Source organism: Entamoeba invadens (genome assembly GCF_000330505.1).
Source record: "Entamoeba invadens IP1 unplaced genomic scaffold scaff_1105074725183, whole genome shotgun sequence".
NCBI lineage: Eukaryota > Evosea > Mastigamoebida > Endamoebidae > Entamoeba > Entamoeba invadens.
In genome coordinates, this window is record NW_004443692.1 from 490,541 (window position 1) to 505,269 (window position 14,729).

Here is a 14,729-nt window from a genome sequence, read left to right on the forward strand (position 1 = left end):
TGTTTCCATGAGGTTGGGGTTCAAATGGAGCTTTGTTTGGTTTTGCGCAGAAGTTTGTTGTATTAACAAGTTGGAAGACATCTGCAAGAACAACGGTGAAGACAAAAAATGTGAAGAAGAGGTAAATGCCACTTCCTAATGAACTTGTTTGCTTTTTAAATATCAAACGCCATGTTAGCGCACAATTGAAAACGATTAAAATGCATAAAGAAAATGTGTGGCATACTGTGCCAAAGAATAACGGAGGAGGGCATATGACATTGTCAAAAGTGTAATCACGTTCGGGTTTGTTGGGATGGTTTGGGGTATTTGGGTTGTCAGGACCATTAGGTTTTTCGTTTCTGTCAGAAGTAGTGAATGGAAATGACTTTGGACGTTTAGTGGTAGAAGACACAACCATTGGTATATATGGGAATATTTGTTCCATTTCACATTTACTGCGAGTCTCGGAAGACTGTTTTAATGATGGTAATACAATGAAAGAGTAATCATACACAATTGGAATTATAGAACAAGTTATAACAGCAACAGAAAACAGTAATATCAAAAAGTTTTGAAAAGTGACTTTGCACTGGACTTGGAAGATCATTATTTTTTTTAAGTTTATTTGTTGTTGCAAAAAGTAGTTTTTAAATAGAAGATTATTATATTGTACATCACTCAAAGTGGATTCTAGTTATGATACTAATATGTGAAATTTAGTTTTATGTTAATTATTTCTTTATGTAAAGACACTTTACTTTTAATTTCTTTGTTTCATTGTTTTATGTATATTTTTATTATAATTTATACTATTTTCTTTTTTAAAATAATTACAAAATCGGCTTTTTTTAAATAGCTTTTTTAAACTATTTTTAATTTAATATTTTAGTTTAATTTTATTTATATTTTTATTCTATATAATATAAGAAATAATAATTATATAATTGTATAATAAAATAAAATAAAATTATTTATCATATAATTTATTATTTCTATATTTAGTTAACTAAATAAATTGAAACTATAATATAATAAGAATAATTATATTTAAAAACAAAAAATAACGATTGTATTATTTTAATTGATTTATAGTAAATATATAACTAAATATAAAATACACTTAAGACCAAAAAAAAATAAATAAACATTTTAATCAAAATAAGTTATCTAAATAATAAAAATAAACTAATAGACAAAAATTCGATTCATTCCAAAATCTGTGTTTCAAATTAAAAATTTAAAAAGCATATAAAAACACTTAAACCTTGGCTTATTAAATTTATATAATAATTAAATTATAATTTATAACACAATCTCTATTATGGTCAAAATTAATGAAACGTTTTAATTGACAATTATTATTTTTGACAACCATCATATTGATTTAATTAATATTATATCATAAATATATTAGAAAATATAAAGTGTTTATTTTTAACTATATTAATACATGAAAATAAAGTGTTTTTTTGAAAAACCCAACAAAAATAGAACATGATTTAAAACTTCAAAATATATTTAGACGATAAATAAGATCTTTACATAAGAATCAAATTACCCGTTTTATTGCACTTAATTTTTATATTGAACTAAACAATTTTTCAAAAAATTCTCACTGAATATAATAATATTTTATAAATATATAATAAATAATTTAACATAAATAACCATCTCGACTAAATAAGATGATAAACATAAAAAATCCAAAAGAATGTTGAAAGCTATATCTGTTAATAAATTATGGATTTACTTTAATACTCTCTTTCCAAAAATTTTCTCTATTAAACTCAAAAAGACAATAATCGCATAACAATGAGCAGACTCCGCTCAAACACACGGAACTCCAATGACGTCGAAACTATCGCTTCTTGGTCAGAGGAAGAACAACAAACACTCGACCAAAATCTTTTGACATATCCCGCAGACAGCTATTCTGAATTTAAACGGTTGGCGCTGTTACTCACCAACTTACCAACCAAGAGATTAAGAGACGTGTCGCTAAGACTTCAATTCATGAAAGCATTTGACGAAAACAAGTCTCTTACCTGGGACGATTTCATTAAAAGTACAATGTCACCAAGACCTAAAGGCGAAAAGTATAGAAAAGACTCGCCCACACACTCTGGAAAGTGTTCACCAAGAACTCCACGCTCGTGTCGTGAACTGACAGACTCCCCTTTAGAATCACCAAGATACAAAAAACCACCAACGTTCAAGCAAAAAATCATCCCACCACCTCAACCAACCATCCAACAATGCGTGAAAGCTCCTCAAAAACTCATTGACGACAACAACAAAATTTTGGATAAGTTGGACAGATCTGTTGGTCAAAACAAAAATTTTGAATTCAAAGACTTTGTGATGTTTTACTCGAACTGCACAGCCATTCTGGACGCGACAAAAACTGTGGGACTTCCTGTTATGACACAATGTCCTATTAGAATATCAGAGGCAGATATAGAAGCAAGAACAACACCACGGAGTGTGACTGGGTCAGTCTCATTCCAGATCGGACATGTCCCACGACTCGTTATGGCAAGCGGAAAGTTATACAACACACAGCCCGTCCAGCAACAAGTGTACTACATCGACCAACAACCAAACCAATTACAAACAATTCAACAGCCAATACAGAATACCCCCATTATCACAACCGTTTTAAGAAGAAACCAAGACATGATGTACGAAGGAAGTCAAACACAACCCGCCGAGCTCTCAACCCAACAGGGTCAGATGTTCGAACAAATTGAAGACTACCAACAAGACGGAGGAGATTCGTTCATTAATGGGAGCTTTGGTGGATATGGGCTTACTGTGTCTTCACTCAATTCGCACTGAGCGAAGGGTGTGATCTGTACTAATATACTTTTGTTGTTAAAACTCTAATTGAATGGACTTGCGCCTATTTAAAACCCGAAAAATAAGAGTATTTAACAATACAAATAAAATATTATACTAACGTTAATATGAAACTCAAAATATATTGTAAGTTAAATATATTTCATAATATATTTGAATAAATAGCCTCATGTGTTATGGTAACCCAGAATCGTCTATTGTATGGTCCAAAATCTCATTCAAATTGTTTTGGATGTATTGGCTCAGTTTCTGTGCGTGATAGAGCTTTATTTCAATGACTCTTCTCTCTGCAAACCCGTGTACGTCGTTTCTAAGAAGGAACGTGTCTTCTGAAGGAAGGACCGTCAGACGCGCAGTGAGCATGTCCGTCTCGTTCTTTAAATCTGACATCAACCCACCGAGTCCAGTGACTGTTGTTGGTAACTGTGGTACAGCATTAGGCGAATACTTTGTAAAGTACATTCTCGAAGAGTCTGCCTGGACGTTACACTCTTCTTTGGCGACTTGGGCTTTCATCTCAGCAAGGGTTTCGTTTAATTTTGTTAATGTAGGGCTCGATGGCCATGCATTGTTTGCATTGAAGTAGTTGTACGTGTACAAAGCAATTCCCGTCTTTAATGCTTGATACTCTTGAAGGAGTTGGAAGTACGACATTGGTTGTGGGTAAGCAGGTCGATGGAAAAAAAGTCTGTCATGCTCCAAGTACGTACTGATATCTTCGATTGTGTTAATTTCCACAGTTATTGGGAACGTCACCGGTTGAATGTTTTGTGATAACATTTTGTTCGAATCGATTGCGAGTGGCACAAACGGTATTTTGAATATTTCAAACAGGTGTTTTGGCACAAGATTTGGTGCGTTTTTAAACAAAGCGGTTAGCCCGTTTTGGACGATCGTAACAGGAAATGTGAAAGCGTCTTCTTTATTGATTCTGACGAAGACGGGAGTTTCAACAATCCCAAAAGAACGCTCGTTCATCTTGTTGAGTTCTGAAAAGTTTGCTAAATAATAAAAAAAGATTGAGAGGAAGGCCAAGATGTCTTGGTGTGTTTGAGGAAGAGAGTCAAAAAGCCTTTGTGCACTTTGTGGTTGTTGCAATAAATCTTGCATGTATATGACGCTCTCTCTGGGGATTAAAGGAAACGGGAGTTCATAAAGTAAAGAGTTAAGTAATCCCGAACACAAATAGACATCCTTGTCAAACGATTTGAATAGAAAATGCTTGATGTGTGTTACGCCATCCGAGTTAATGTCTCTCTGTAACTTATCCAAGACTGACTGATTTGGTGGTATTCTGAACAGCCCTGGTTTTATAGCGTTTCTTGGTTCGGATAAATACACGCAACAGAAGTAAATCAGTGACGGAATACGATGGTCAAATTGTCCCGTCTTTCTGTTTTGAAGGGTTTCTAATGATGTGCCAAAGTATTTAGTTCGAGTGAATATGTTTTTGATAACTTTCATTGTGTTTTCATAGTTCATTTTTTTCTCTTTTCCAATGTATTTCATTAATTCCATTAACTATCTTTATTTTTTATATTATGTTTACACGTGTTTATCTTTTTTTATAATAACACGTAAATTGTTATTATATTCTACTTGGTTGTGCAATTTGATTGTTTCTTATTCAAATGACTTTTTGATTTGATTTGTTATGTATAACAAATGTTAATCATTTATAATATAACAACTATAAATTATGGTTAATCGATACCTAAGTTTAAAACTGGAATAGATAATCAAGTTAAATGATTGTTATTCATTATTATTAATAAATATTTTTTTTTAATAAATATTAAAAAAAAACTTTGCTTTTATATACAAAAATGACAAAATGCAACACTCTCTTAGGATCATTGACTTCATTTGCACACCTTGGTCCCAACGTCTTCACCATCTAAGAACTTTGTCAATGATTTTTCATCACCACTGAAGACAAAAGAGATTGTATCATTATCTTCTGCAGCTTCGATGAGCTCTTTGATCTTTCCTGCCATCCCACCGGTTACATCAACCCCATCCGATGCGCCCAAATACTTTTTAATTGTATTGTAATTTGATAAATTGATCAGTGGTATCACTTCCTTTTTGTTGTCATAAACAGGACTTTGCGATATGAATCCGACCCGGTGCGTTTTGAACTTTTTTGATAGAAAAGGAACTATTTGATCAGCAGAAAGAATGCAACTTCCCTGTTCGGTGTCTGTCACAACATCTCCATGTAAAACAGGGATAATACCTTGTGATAACATTAGTTCAAGAGGGCGAAGATAACATTCGGAAATACGTCGTTTGGTTGTCACGATAAAGTCAACGGGATGAAAAGGAAAGACGTGAAGACTTTCTTGTTCCAAAGAGTTGATAACAATTTCGTTCAGCTTTTGCATCGCCATTTCACAGAGTAAAACGCCTTTTGGATGAAATCTTTCCATTAACGAATATTCGGCAGCGGGAACATGTCCAAAAGACCCCGCACCGTGAACTAATATAAACCGGTGTGTTGGGTGTGATTGTTTATAAGAAGACAGAACCTTGCAAAACAAGTGAATTTTATCAAGATACACGGCACCGTTCTCCCCTACTTTTTCAGTTAAAAAGCCCCCGCCAATCTTGATGATGAACAAAGGAGTGTCCATCAACAAATGATGTTTGAATTGTTAGAACTTTTTTATATTGTGTGTTCCCAATTCGGTATTTTATAATAAGACACAAGTCTTTTTATATACGCAACTAAGAAAATGGAATTCATTTATGGGATAGAAATATACAATGAAAGGAATAGATTTATTATTTCATTTTTATAAATAACAATAATAAAGGTGATTTAAAAATGTTATAACAAATAAAAAAAACAAGATATTACCAAAACTATTAATATAATAAAATAAAACAAACTGAATTTAATATTCAATATAGACGTTTTTTAGTAATAAACTGATTATGGAATATTATAAATAAAGCTATATCATTTTTTAAAATAATATAGCTTAAAACCTATTTTGTTTAAGAAAAGCCACAACAAATATTTGGAAATAACAAAAAAGGAACTTGAAACAACAAAAAAATAGATGTTCAAGCAGTGTTGCATCAGTGGGTGTAATCAAGACGGACGCGAGAAATTGTCAAAAATTGAAGGGAAGGTACTTATCAAGCCCGAGTTCATCAACAGTTGCCCACGAGATTGGTTGTTGTGTCAAACACACTTTGTTGAAAACGCAGAGAAACTTGATTGTTGTATTGAGCGATGCAGCAACACGGCTTCGACCAACGAAATACCACCAGAAATGTATGGGAAAGTTAAAGTACGCCCAAATTGCAGCCACCACCTCATCTGTCTTAATCATTTCAAAAGATATTCAACCAACAAAAGTTTGCTTTTTTGATGCAAGGTACCGAATTCATTCAATACATGTTTTGTAACCAAGCTAGACTCCGAAAATATACACTAACAATTAGCGCCACGTGGAAAAACACACAAAGCAGTTGTCCCAAATCTCCCACCTATCAAGCGCGAACCTCCTCCTCAACCAGAACTCCAACCACCAGAAAAAATGAAAATAAAACAAGAGCAACCTCAAAATTTCGACGACGACTCCGCTACTGCGGAAGAACCACTTCCAAAAGAAATGGTGAACGATGCTGGAATTAAATAAAGCATGAATGTAGATTGAAAACACCTGCCAAACAGTAATGAAACATGTTTGGTGTATTTAATTATTTTTAGTGCTGTTTTGTTCATACAGATTAATTTTTATTATAATTATATAGTTGGATCATGGTTAGAAAAATACAGTACAGAGAATGAGCCAGGCGTTTCCAAAATAATTATTGCCGAAAATGTGGTATTATAACGTACGAATTTATAAGAGAAAATGATCATTTTGGTTATGAAATGGTGACGTGGGTAATGAGGATTGTGATTTTGGAAACATCTGGAATGAGCCACCTGACGTGAATTAGTGACCTGATAGTATTTATGTTATAATATTTAAACCATTGTTTTACTATTCATTAAACTGAAAAAACTAAAAATAAACAAAAACTGATAGTATTTTAAATAGTTAAATACCATAAATGTAGTTATTCATTCTGAACAAGAATTTGGAACTTGAAATCGAATTCAAATGAACGCGGGTTTGTTCTCTTTGAGTCGAAAGTAAATTTTCATTATCAGTAATTGTATTGATGCTACGATCAGCCGTTATCTGTTGTGATCGTTGTGCTGGAATAACATCCGTTTCAGCTTGTATCACTTGTCTTGGGACAACTCAAGGCAAAGTTTCCATTTGGATTGTGACCAAGAAGTGATCAACTTCTGGTACTGTGAAGTACTCAATCATTTCTGAAGTAAAAACATTACCGGCTTCTTGGAGTAAACGACTTGCCTCCTTTAACAAAACAAACACCCTCTTCACTCGACCCAAATTAACACCAACAACACCGGACCTTTTGAACGAAGCTACTATTACCTTCTTCGTCGCATTTGATTCCATTACTTCCAACACTTTCTTTGTGATATGTTATTGGCATACCAGTTGGTTCTCTTAATGTATCAGACGTTCTCAACGAATTGTGGAGTCTTCCGTCTTTATCGCTCAATTCTCGGATCCAATCACTTAAACCTTTCTGGAACTCATCTTCTTGTTCAACCATGCTAGTCGGGATTGAAGGAAGTGACCTTTCCTCAATTGTTGTTGAACCTCTTGTATTCATGGCTTGCTTGGTAACGCCAAAAAGCACAAATCTAGTGGTTGGACAAGATGGCTCGAATGAGATACGAAGTAATGAAAAACGACATTGTGGTGACTTGCAAACTGGGTCATTTCACTGCTAATATGACCCGTGAAATTGTCTATTGCAACGACCGCTGTTTCGTTTTCAAAATTAAACAGTTTTCTTGTTTTTTCAATGTGTGGTATGAGATGGTTAACTAACCACAGTTGAAAAATAGTTCCACTGACAAAAACCGTTTTTGTATAATAAAATGACCAACTAAAAAAGTATGCTTCAAGATCAGAATAATATTTCTTTTTCGGAAAACCAGTTGCTGGAGTAACAAAAGAACCATCAAAAGAAATACAAACTATACATGTGCTACGTTTGCATGAGTGAGACACTCCAATTTTGGGTTTTTCTGAATCCTTAAGTTTTTCGTACTTCTCTTTGGTAACATAAACAAACATGTTATGTCTATCCATCCAATCAGAGAAACCAACTTCATCTACATTGAGAAACAAGTGCTGCTGGTGTTCCATTTAACAGTTTAAATGATTTGTAATTGTCGTAAATGTGGATGAAATAAACTTGTACTCGTTCCAATTCATCTGGCACTGCTTTGATTTTCACACAATCGTGAAAATGATCATGTGTCTTCTTAAACCACTGTGTGATATTTCGAAGAAAGGATCAATTTTTTCACAGACATTTATTATAAGTGAATTAGTTAATGCAATTTTCTTTTCTGAACATAATGGTATGAGTGTTTGAATATATTTATCCATTCTTTTTGTTATTTCACGAAAATGCCAATCTGGATCAACAGTGTTTGGTTTCTTTAAATGATCAGAAAGTGTTTGAAAAGTGATGCTGAATAATCTACTCATGATTGTTAGAAAAAACCAGTATTATTTGACAGTAATTTGATTTGCTTTGTCATTGTTAAAGATTCCAATAAATATTGTTTTAATGATTGTGAATTTTTTATCTTTTCAAGTAGTTTGTTAACTTTTTCCCTTTTTGTTGGAGTGTTAATATGCGGAGCCAAAGCGTTCCTTCTGATTTCTTGAAAACTTAAAGTTTTTCTTTTTTCGGTCATTCTTTTCGACATTTTGTTATTTAAAGTTTTTGTTATTCAAATATATTTTGTTCTTAAAATAAAAAACAAATTTCAAATAAAACTATATAAAAAACCATAAGGTGGCTCATTCACGTCAGGTAGTTAATTCTTCATACCGTATATATAAAAAATAATACTTATTCCCAAAAAGGTGTATCTTTTTATCTTTTTAATTAACTTTGTTTTTATTACAGTTAATTGGACTTATTGTTCATTGTTATAGTTTTTTTAAATTATAATATAATATTTGTCCAAACATACTCCGTAGCTTTTGCGTTTTTTTTAAAACCCCAGTCTTTTTTCAAGCTTTTTTACCAAAAATGCATTTCTCTTTACCAACTTATTTTTCTCAATGTAAATAAACTAAAATTGGAGGTGTTTTTGTAAAATAATAAATGTTACGAAAAAAATATTATAAATCTTTCAATTTTTGGTTATGGTTTTGTTCAAAATGCCGAATTTAAAAACAAAACCTTGGAAGAAAAAACAACTATTTTTATCTTTTCAAATTGATAAGTTTGTTATTAAAATAATATAATAAAATTTATAAATATATTTGTTTCAAAAAGTGTTTAGTTATATTTATATTACATATCAATTAATCATATATCAATTAAAAATAATTAATATTGAAAATAAATATATTATATTATATTATATTTTCATTCAATTAAGTTAACAACAAAATAAATTTTAATTTGTCTTGAAATAATATTAATATTAATATAGTGTTAAATATAATTAAACATAAATAATTAAAAAGTGAAATAAATTAAAATTACATTTATTTAAACAAATTAACAATAATAATTAAACATTCAGAATTAATAATAATTAACAAATTAAAATATAGTAATTATAATTTAGACGATTATTTTAATAATAATCATTCATTGTGTTAATAATTATTACAAATAATTATTCAAATAAAATAAAATATATTATTAGATATATCTCTATTTCAAACAATAAAAATATAAATAAAATTTAATTTATTGAGGTGTTTTATATCAATTGTCGAAATTGGTCTTGAAATCAAAAATCATTCTGTGATTCAAATTACGGTAATATAGTTTTGCAAACACACCATCAATATCCAAATTCAAATGAAGAGCATGTTTCACTTGTTAAAAAAATCTTTCAACAGAAACCGAAGTAGAAAAAGTAGTAAGTAAAATATTTACTATTTCTACAAGTTTTGGATAATCTTTCTTCTCCATAAAAGGATAAACATCCAAAAGGTTATAACTTCTTACATATCCTGTTTTTTGATCAATTCAATGTCAAATTTTGTCCTTAAGTAATTACCTTTTGATTCTGATTTGATCAAATCCAAATTACTTTCAATAAGAGATTCCAATTTTTCAAGTTCTTCTTTAGTATCTTCAAATCCTTTGGGTATTGTAAAGTCACTTTTTTCTTCAAGTGTGTCATCAATAATTTATTGATAATTTCATCTGGTTTGTAAAACATGTACATGAGCCCTTCAATGTTAAAGTCGGTATTATCAATTCCTATTAAATTATTACCATTGATTAGTTCAATATCATTCTTTGGTAATTCTCCGAACATTTCACCGAGGATATTGTTCACTTCATTCTCGTCAATACAATGTTCAACTTCTTCAATTTCTTCAGAAGTGGTTTCAACAACATCTTCACTATCAACCCCGATTCTGTTTTCATCATCATCCATTGAATTATTTGTACTGTTAACCAAATAATCTGGCAAATTGGAACACTTTTTCAAAACATCAACAAATTGTCTGATATCTTCAGAAGATGAAATCGTGTTGAATCTGATATCAAAAGATTGAATAACAGTTTGTAATAAACACTGTAAAAAAACCAAGTCAACTTCAGTGTTTGGGGTGTTACAATTCGAGTCATTACCCAAGAAATACAAATCTGAATAATCACTTTTTCGCACATTATTCAAAACATTGATCAGATACATTCGGAATAATTGAACTCGCTCCCAAAATACAAATATAAATGATTTTTCTTCTTGGAATACAGCGCAAAGACTTTTCACAAGATACTTAACATCATGCAAAGCTTTGAAATGCATAAGTGTTTTATCTTTATCCAATTCAAATGTTTGTATTATTGGGTAAAGATTTGTTTTTTTAACAAAGATCTTTTTCATGTATGCAATCATATCACTGTGTGCTTTTGGTTGTTGTTGATACAACAAAATCAGACCATAATTTTCTTCGATATCTCTGATATTTTTTACAATCTCAAGCCATCGAGTCCTTGATGCCACACCAAGTGGAGGAGTTTCATACTCTCTAAACAAATAAATCTTTTCAGAGTATCACTTTGACAGAAATAAGTAACAAAAGCAGTCATAATTGCAGTCTGATTCATTTGGTTGCTATCTTCCGCAATTAAATTTACTCTGTGTCCAAAACAACTGACACTTTTTAAAGTTCGAGACACTATGCTTCCTTCAATGGTTTTGAGTTTTGCTTTTTTGACCAGATTGTAAAATTCAACAAATAGACCAACGTTTTTAGATGTATTAGAACTTGTTGAATCGAACACCAAAGAAATGATCAAGTGAATTGGAAATTCTATATTTAGTAATCTTGTGAATAACCAATTGGCCATTGCTACTCCACTTTTTGAATGGTTGTATTTTTCTAGGAAAAGTGGACAACATTTAATCACCTCACCAGTTGAATAACGCATTAAAACACCCATAATATCTTGACCTTTTTTAGACAAAGAATCAATTTCAATCGTTGCGCATATTCCTTTTCTGACTTCTTTGAGATCTCTTTCTCTGCGCATTTCGTTGTATTCATTCATTATTTTACAAACAGTAGAAGGACTTATTGACACCTTTTCGAAATTTTCAGGATTCATACAAAAAACCAATCTTTGATAATACTTAAGAACATCTGCAACTCCGTTCATTTGAGACTCTGAATAATTTAGATCAATAAAAGTCGATGAAATCATAAAGGTTAATAACATCTTTTTCAATACATGGAGTGATGATTTTCTTTTTGGTTTGTTTTTTCCTTTTGCTGTTCTTCTTTCGTCTCTTAATTTTTCCATTATTTCATATTTTTTAAACAAATAATCACACAAAACTAAAAAGCGTTGTTTTGATGTACTTCCACTCTCTGCAACAAATTCTCTAATGTTGAAAAATAACAACTTTTTGTCCCATTTGTTTAAACTTTTCTTTGTGATTTCATTGAAGAAGTTGTTGTTGAATATGTCGGTTTTATTTTTTATCGTTTTTTCATCTTCTCTTTCCTCCTTTTCATCATTTTCATTTTGGTCAATATAATCATTATTTGTATCTTCAAATTCGTTATCACTTTCTTCATCTGAGTTTTGTTCTAATGACATATTTTCAGTGTCAGATGAAAGAGTTATATTATCGTTGAAGTTGTTATAATCACTTTGTTGTAGTAAAGTATTTGTGATTGGGTTGTTTTCAATAGTTTTATTGGATGGTGTTTGTACTTGTTCTTGTACACTTTGTATGACTGATTGTCCTAAGATAACACGTTCGTTTTGGATCTGGTGTTCTTGCATTGCTCGATTTCTAAGAGGGTTGGGAGTTTCGAAAGTAAATGGCAAATCTAAAACAGGAACGAAAGCAGGAGTGGTTAAGTTCCCACTCTTTTCCACTTCATCATGCGGTCGGATACCCTTTAGATTCCCATTACTTTCTATTCCTCCACTCCTCTGTGACTCTTCTTCTTCTTCGTTTTCTAACATCATAGTAGTTTTTCCAAATGTGTTACTGACATTATTCTCAACACTGAAAAATGATGGAAGACATTGAACAGGAACAAAAGCTGAAGGTATTGCGTTTTGTATATTTGCATCTTCCATTTGCATAGATTGTTCACTTTGTTCAAATGTGCCATTTTTACTTGTTATTATAAACGTATCAATAACTGTTGTCGTGTTTCTTCTTGGTCTTTTTTTTTGGGGGGGGGGTGGTTTTTGAGTTTCAATTTTTTAACCAACTCATCTTTGTCTAATATACAACTAATTTCAACAAACGAATTTTGAACCGTTGTTTTATTTCCAGTAATTAAAAAATTTGAATATTGTTTTTTAATTAAATCCAAATTGGGATCATTATCGGCCAAATTTTCGGGAAATTTAAAGCTATGGGTCGAATAATGGCGGTATAGCGAACCGGGTGCATACCATTTATTGTGGGTAAAACAATAAAACTTTGTTTCAAAACCATTTTCTTTTGCTTTAAAAAACCCCTTAAAAACCAAAATTCACAAAATTCAAATTTAACGTTGTTGTGTATAAGTTCCATTTTTTGTTTTTTGAGTTCTATTTTTTAATTATTTTTAGGTTTTTTACGATTGTTTGTTATAGAACTTAAAATAATCTATTAATATACTACATACGCTATATTTACTATAATTTAACTATAAAAAAATATAAAAGCATTAAATATTTTTATAATAGTTGTAATAAAAAACTTTAATAAAACATAAAATTCATTAAGCTTTGACAATACAAGGTGAAAAAATATCGAGACATAGAATAGCAGCTAGAACCATAGTCGATAAGTGAGCCACTTGAATAACCCGATTAAGGCTTAAAAGACTTGGCCGATACAATGGAAAGCCTCATAATAAATACAAAGGACAAAATCCACGACGACATATAAAGACTGTCTGACGCTGCTAAAGTCGCTTTACAGTTTGATGACATGTCGGATATTATTAGTATGGACGCGATCTTGGGTAAAATAAAAGACAACCTGACGTTAAAACAAACAACAATTTACAGTCTAAATTCTATAGTGTTGCTGATATGATTGAACAAAAACAGTAAAAGAGTCTCGAGTTTCATTTAAACACGACTTTAAGAATTCAACAAGTTGCAGAATTAGATGTTCTGATGATTTGAAGAGATAATAACTTTAAGAAGTTTGTTAAGAACGCAACAAATACACATATTCTTCGCATTATTTGGATGTGTGAAATCAGGCAGACATAAAAGTATCCGCTTCGATGTTATTCATATTCGAATTTTTAAGCTAAGACTGGTTTAATTTTACAGTTTTTTACTATTTTATTTGAATTGTCATAAAACATATTTTGAATAATCTTGTTATTATTAATCATTTCCCAAAAACTCATTTTGTATACTTTTTAAGTGTTAAAAATCCACATTTTTGGTAATAAAAATTCTTTTGAACACTTAAAGTTTTAATTATAATAAATATTAATTGTTTTAACTATATCAAGTCAGAATTATTTTAAGTAAACTATATAATAACTATTGAATTGCTAAACTTTATTCAAAATGTATCATAATAAACGATACAAATATCATTATAGCTGTTGGGCGACTTTACAGTCCCTTTGAAAATCGCCGACTTTTTAGTGGTCTTAAAAGTTGTTGACCTAAATATTTAGTTAAATAACTATTCAAAATACCATTTATCATGTAAAAGATATTCAAAAAATAAACCATATAAATTTAATATAATTATTATTAAAAAATAAAATGAAACAATACCGTCCCAATTATATCTTCTCAAATCATTTTTTAAATTATATTTATATGATTATAATATAACAAATTATAACAACTATTGTGTTTTTACACATTTTTGAGACTATAATTAATATAATATAATTTATTAAAGTTAATAGTTATTTAGTTCTAAATAAAGTCTTTTTGAACTAAAGAAGTCACTTCAAAAGTCGGCGACTTTTAAAGGGACTCAAAAAGGCGCCGACTTCTCAGTAATATCATAAGTCGCCGAACAGCCATTAGAGAAATTTAATATAATCATCACCTGTTAGTCAATAAACACATAATTGAATTGTTAGAATCATACAAATGTTGGTATTCAAATAGTATAACATCATTACCACAATGATGACTTACAAAAATGCTTTTAATATTATTATTTCTTTTTTGTTATTTACTTTGGTACTTGAAAATTTCATTCTCCTCTACTAAGTATATACATGTATTTCAAATTCAACGTTTTTAAGCTCATTAAGTATATTATTGATACGTATATCACCGTTTTATGTCCG

At 30.6% G+C, this 14,729-nt stretch overlaps 6 protein-coding genes across 6 annotated transcripts; 2 read left to right on the forward strand and 4 right to left on the reverse strand.

Moving 5' to 3' along the window:
• Positions 1–1,794: 1,794 nt before the first annotated feature.
• EIN_180010 (hypothetical protein) lies at positions 1,795–2,820 on the forward strand (the record flags this gene model as incomplete). Its single annotated transcript, XM_004260667.1, has 1 exon — positions 1,795–2,820. One exon carries the CDS (start codon positions 1,795–1,797, stop codon positions 2,818–2,820), a length of 1,026 nt encoding a protein of 341 aa, XP_004260715.1.
• A 195-nt stretch (positions 2,821–3,015) lies between these two features.
• Positions 3,016–4,305, reverse strand: EIN_180020 (hypothetical protein; the record flags this gene model as incomplete). The annotated part of the gene is made up of 1 exon (XM_004260668.1): positions 3,016–4,305. The coding sequence occupies one exon, from the start codon at positions 4,303–4,305 to the stop codon at positions 3,016–3,018; it is 1,290 nt and encodes a 429-aa protein (XP_004260716.1).
• Positions 4,306–4,703: 398 nt separating this feature from the next.
• Positions 4,704–5,477, reverse strand: EIN_180030 (hypothetical protein; the record flags this gene model as incomplete). Its single annotated transcript, XM_004260669.1, has 1 exon — positions 4,704–5,477. One exon carries the CDS (start codon positions 5,475–5,477, stop codon positions 4,704–4,706), a length of 774 nt encoding a protein of 257 aa, XP_004260717.1.
• A 432-nt stretch (positions 5,478–5,909) lies between these two features.
• Positions 5,910–6,494, forward strand: EIN_180040 (hypothetical protein; the record flags this gene model as incomplete). Its single annotated transcript, XM_004260670.1, has 2 exons — positions 5,910–6,210; positions 6,298–6,494. The coding sequence occupies 2 exons, from the start codon at positions 5,910–5,912 to the stop codon at positions 6,492–6,494; spliced, it is 498 nt and encodes a 165-aa protein (XP_004260718.1).
• Positions 6,495–10,003: 3,509 nt separating this feature from the next.
• Positions 10,004–10,633, reverse strand: EIN_180050 (hypothetical protein; the record flags this gene model as incomplete). Its single annotated transcript, XM_004260671.1, has 1 exon — positions 10,004–10,633. One exon carries the CDS (start codon positions 10,631–10,633, stop codon positions 10,004–10,006), a length of 630 nt encoding a protein of 209 aa, XP_004260719.1.
• A 990-nt stretch (positions 10,634–11,623) lies between these two features.
• EIN_180060 (hypothetical protein) lies at positions 11,624–12,537 on the reverse strand (the record flags this gene model as incomplete). The annotated part of the gene is made up of 2 exons (XM_004260672.1): positions 11,624–11,731; positions 11,782–12,537. 2 exons carry the CDS (start codon positions 12,535–12,537, stop codon positions 11,624–11,626), a joined length of 864 nt encoding a protein of 287 aa, XP_004260720.1.
• Between the last annotated feature and the right edge of the window lie 2,192 nt (positions 12,538–14,729).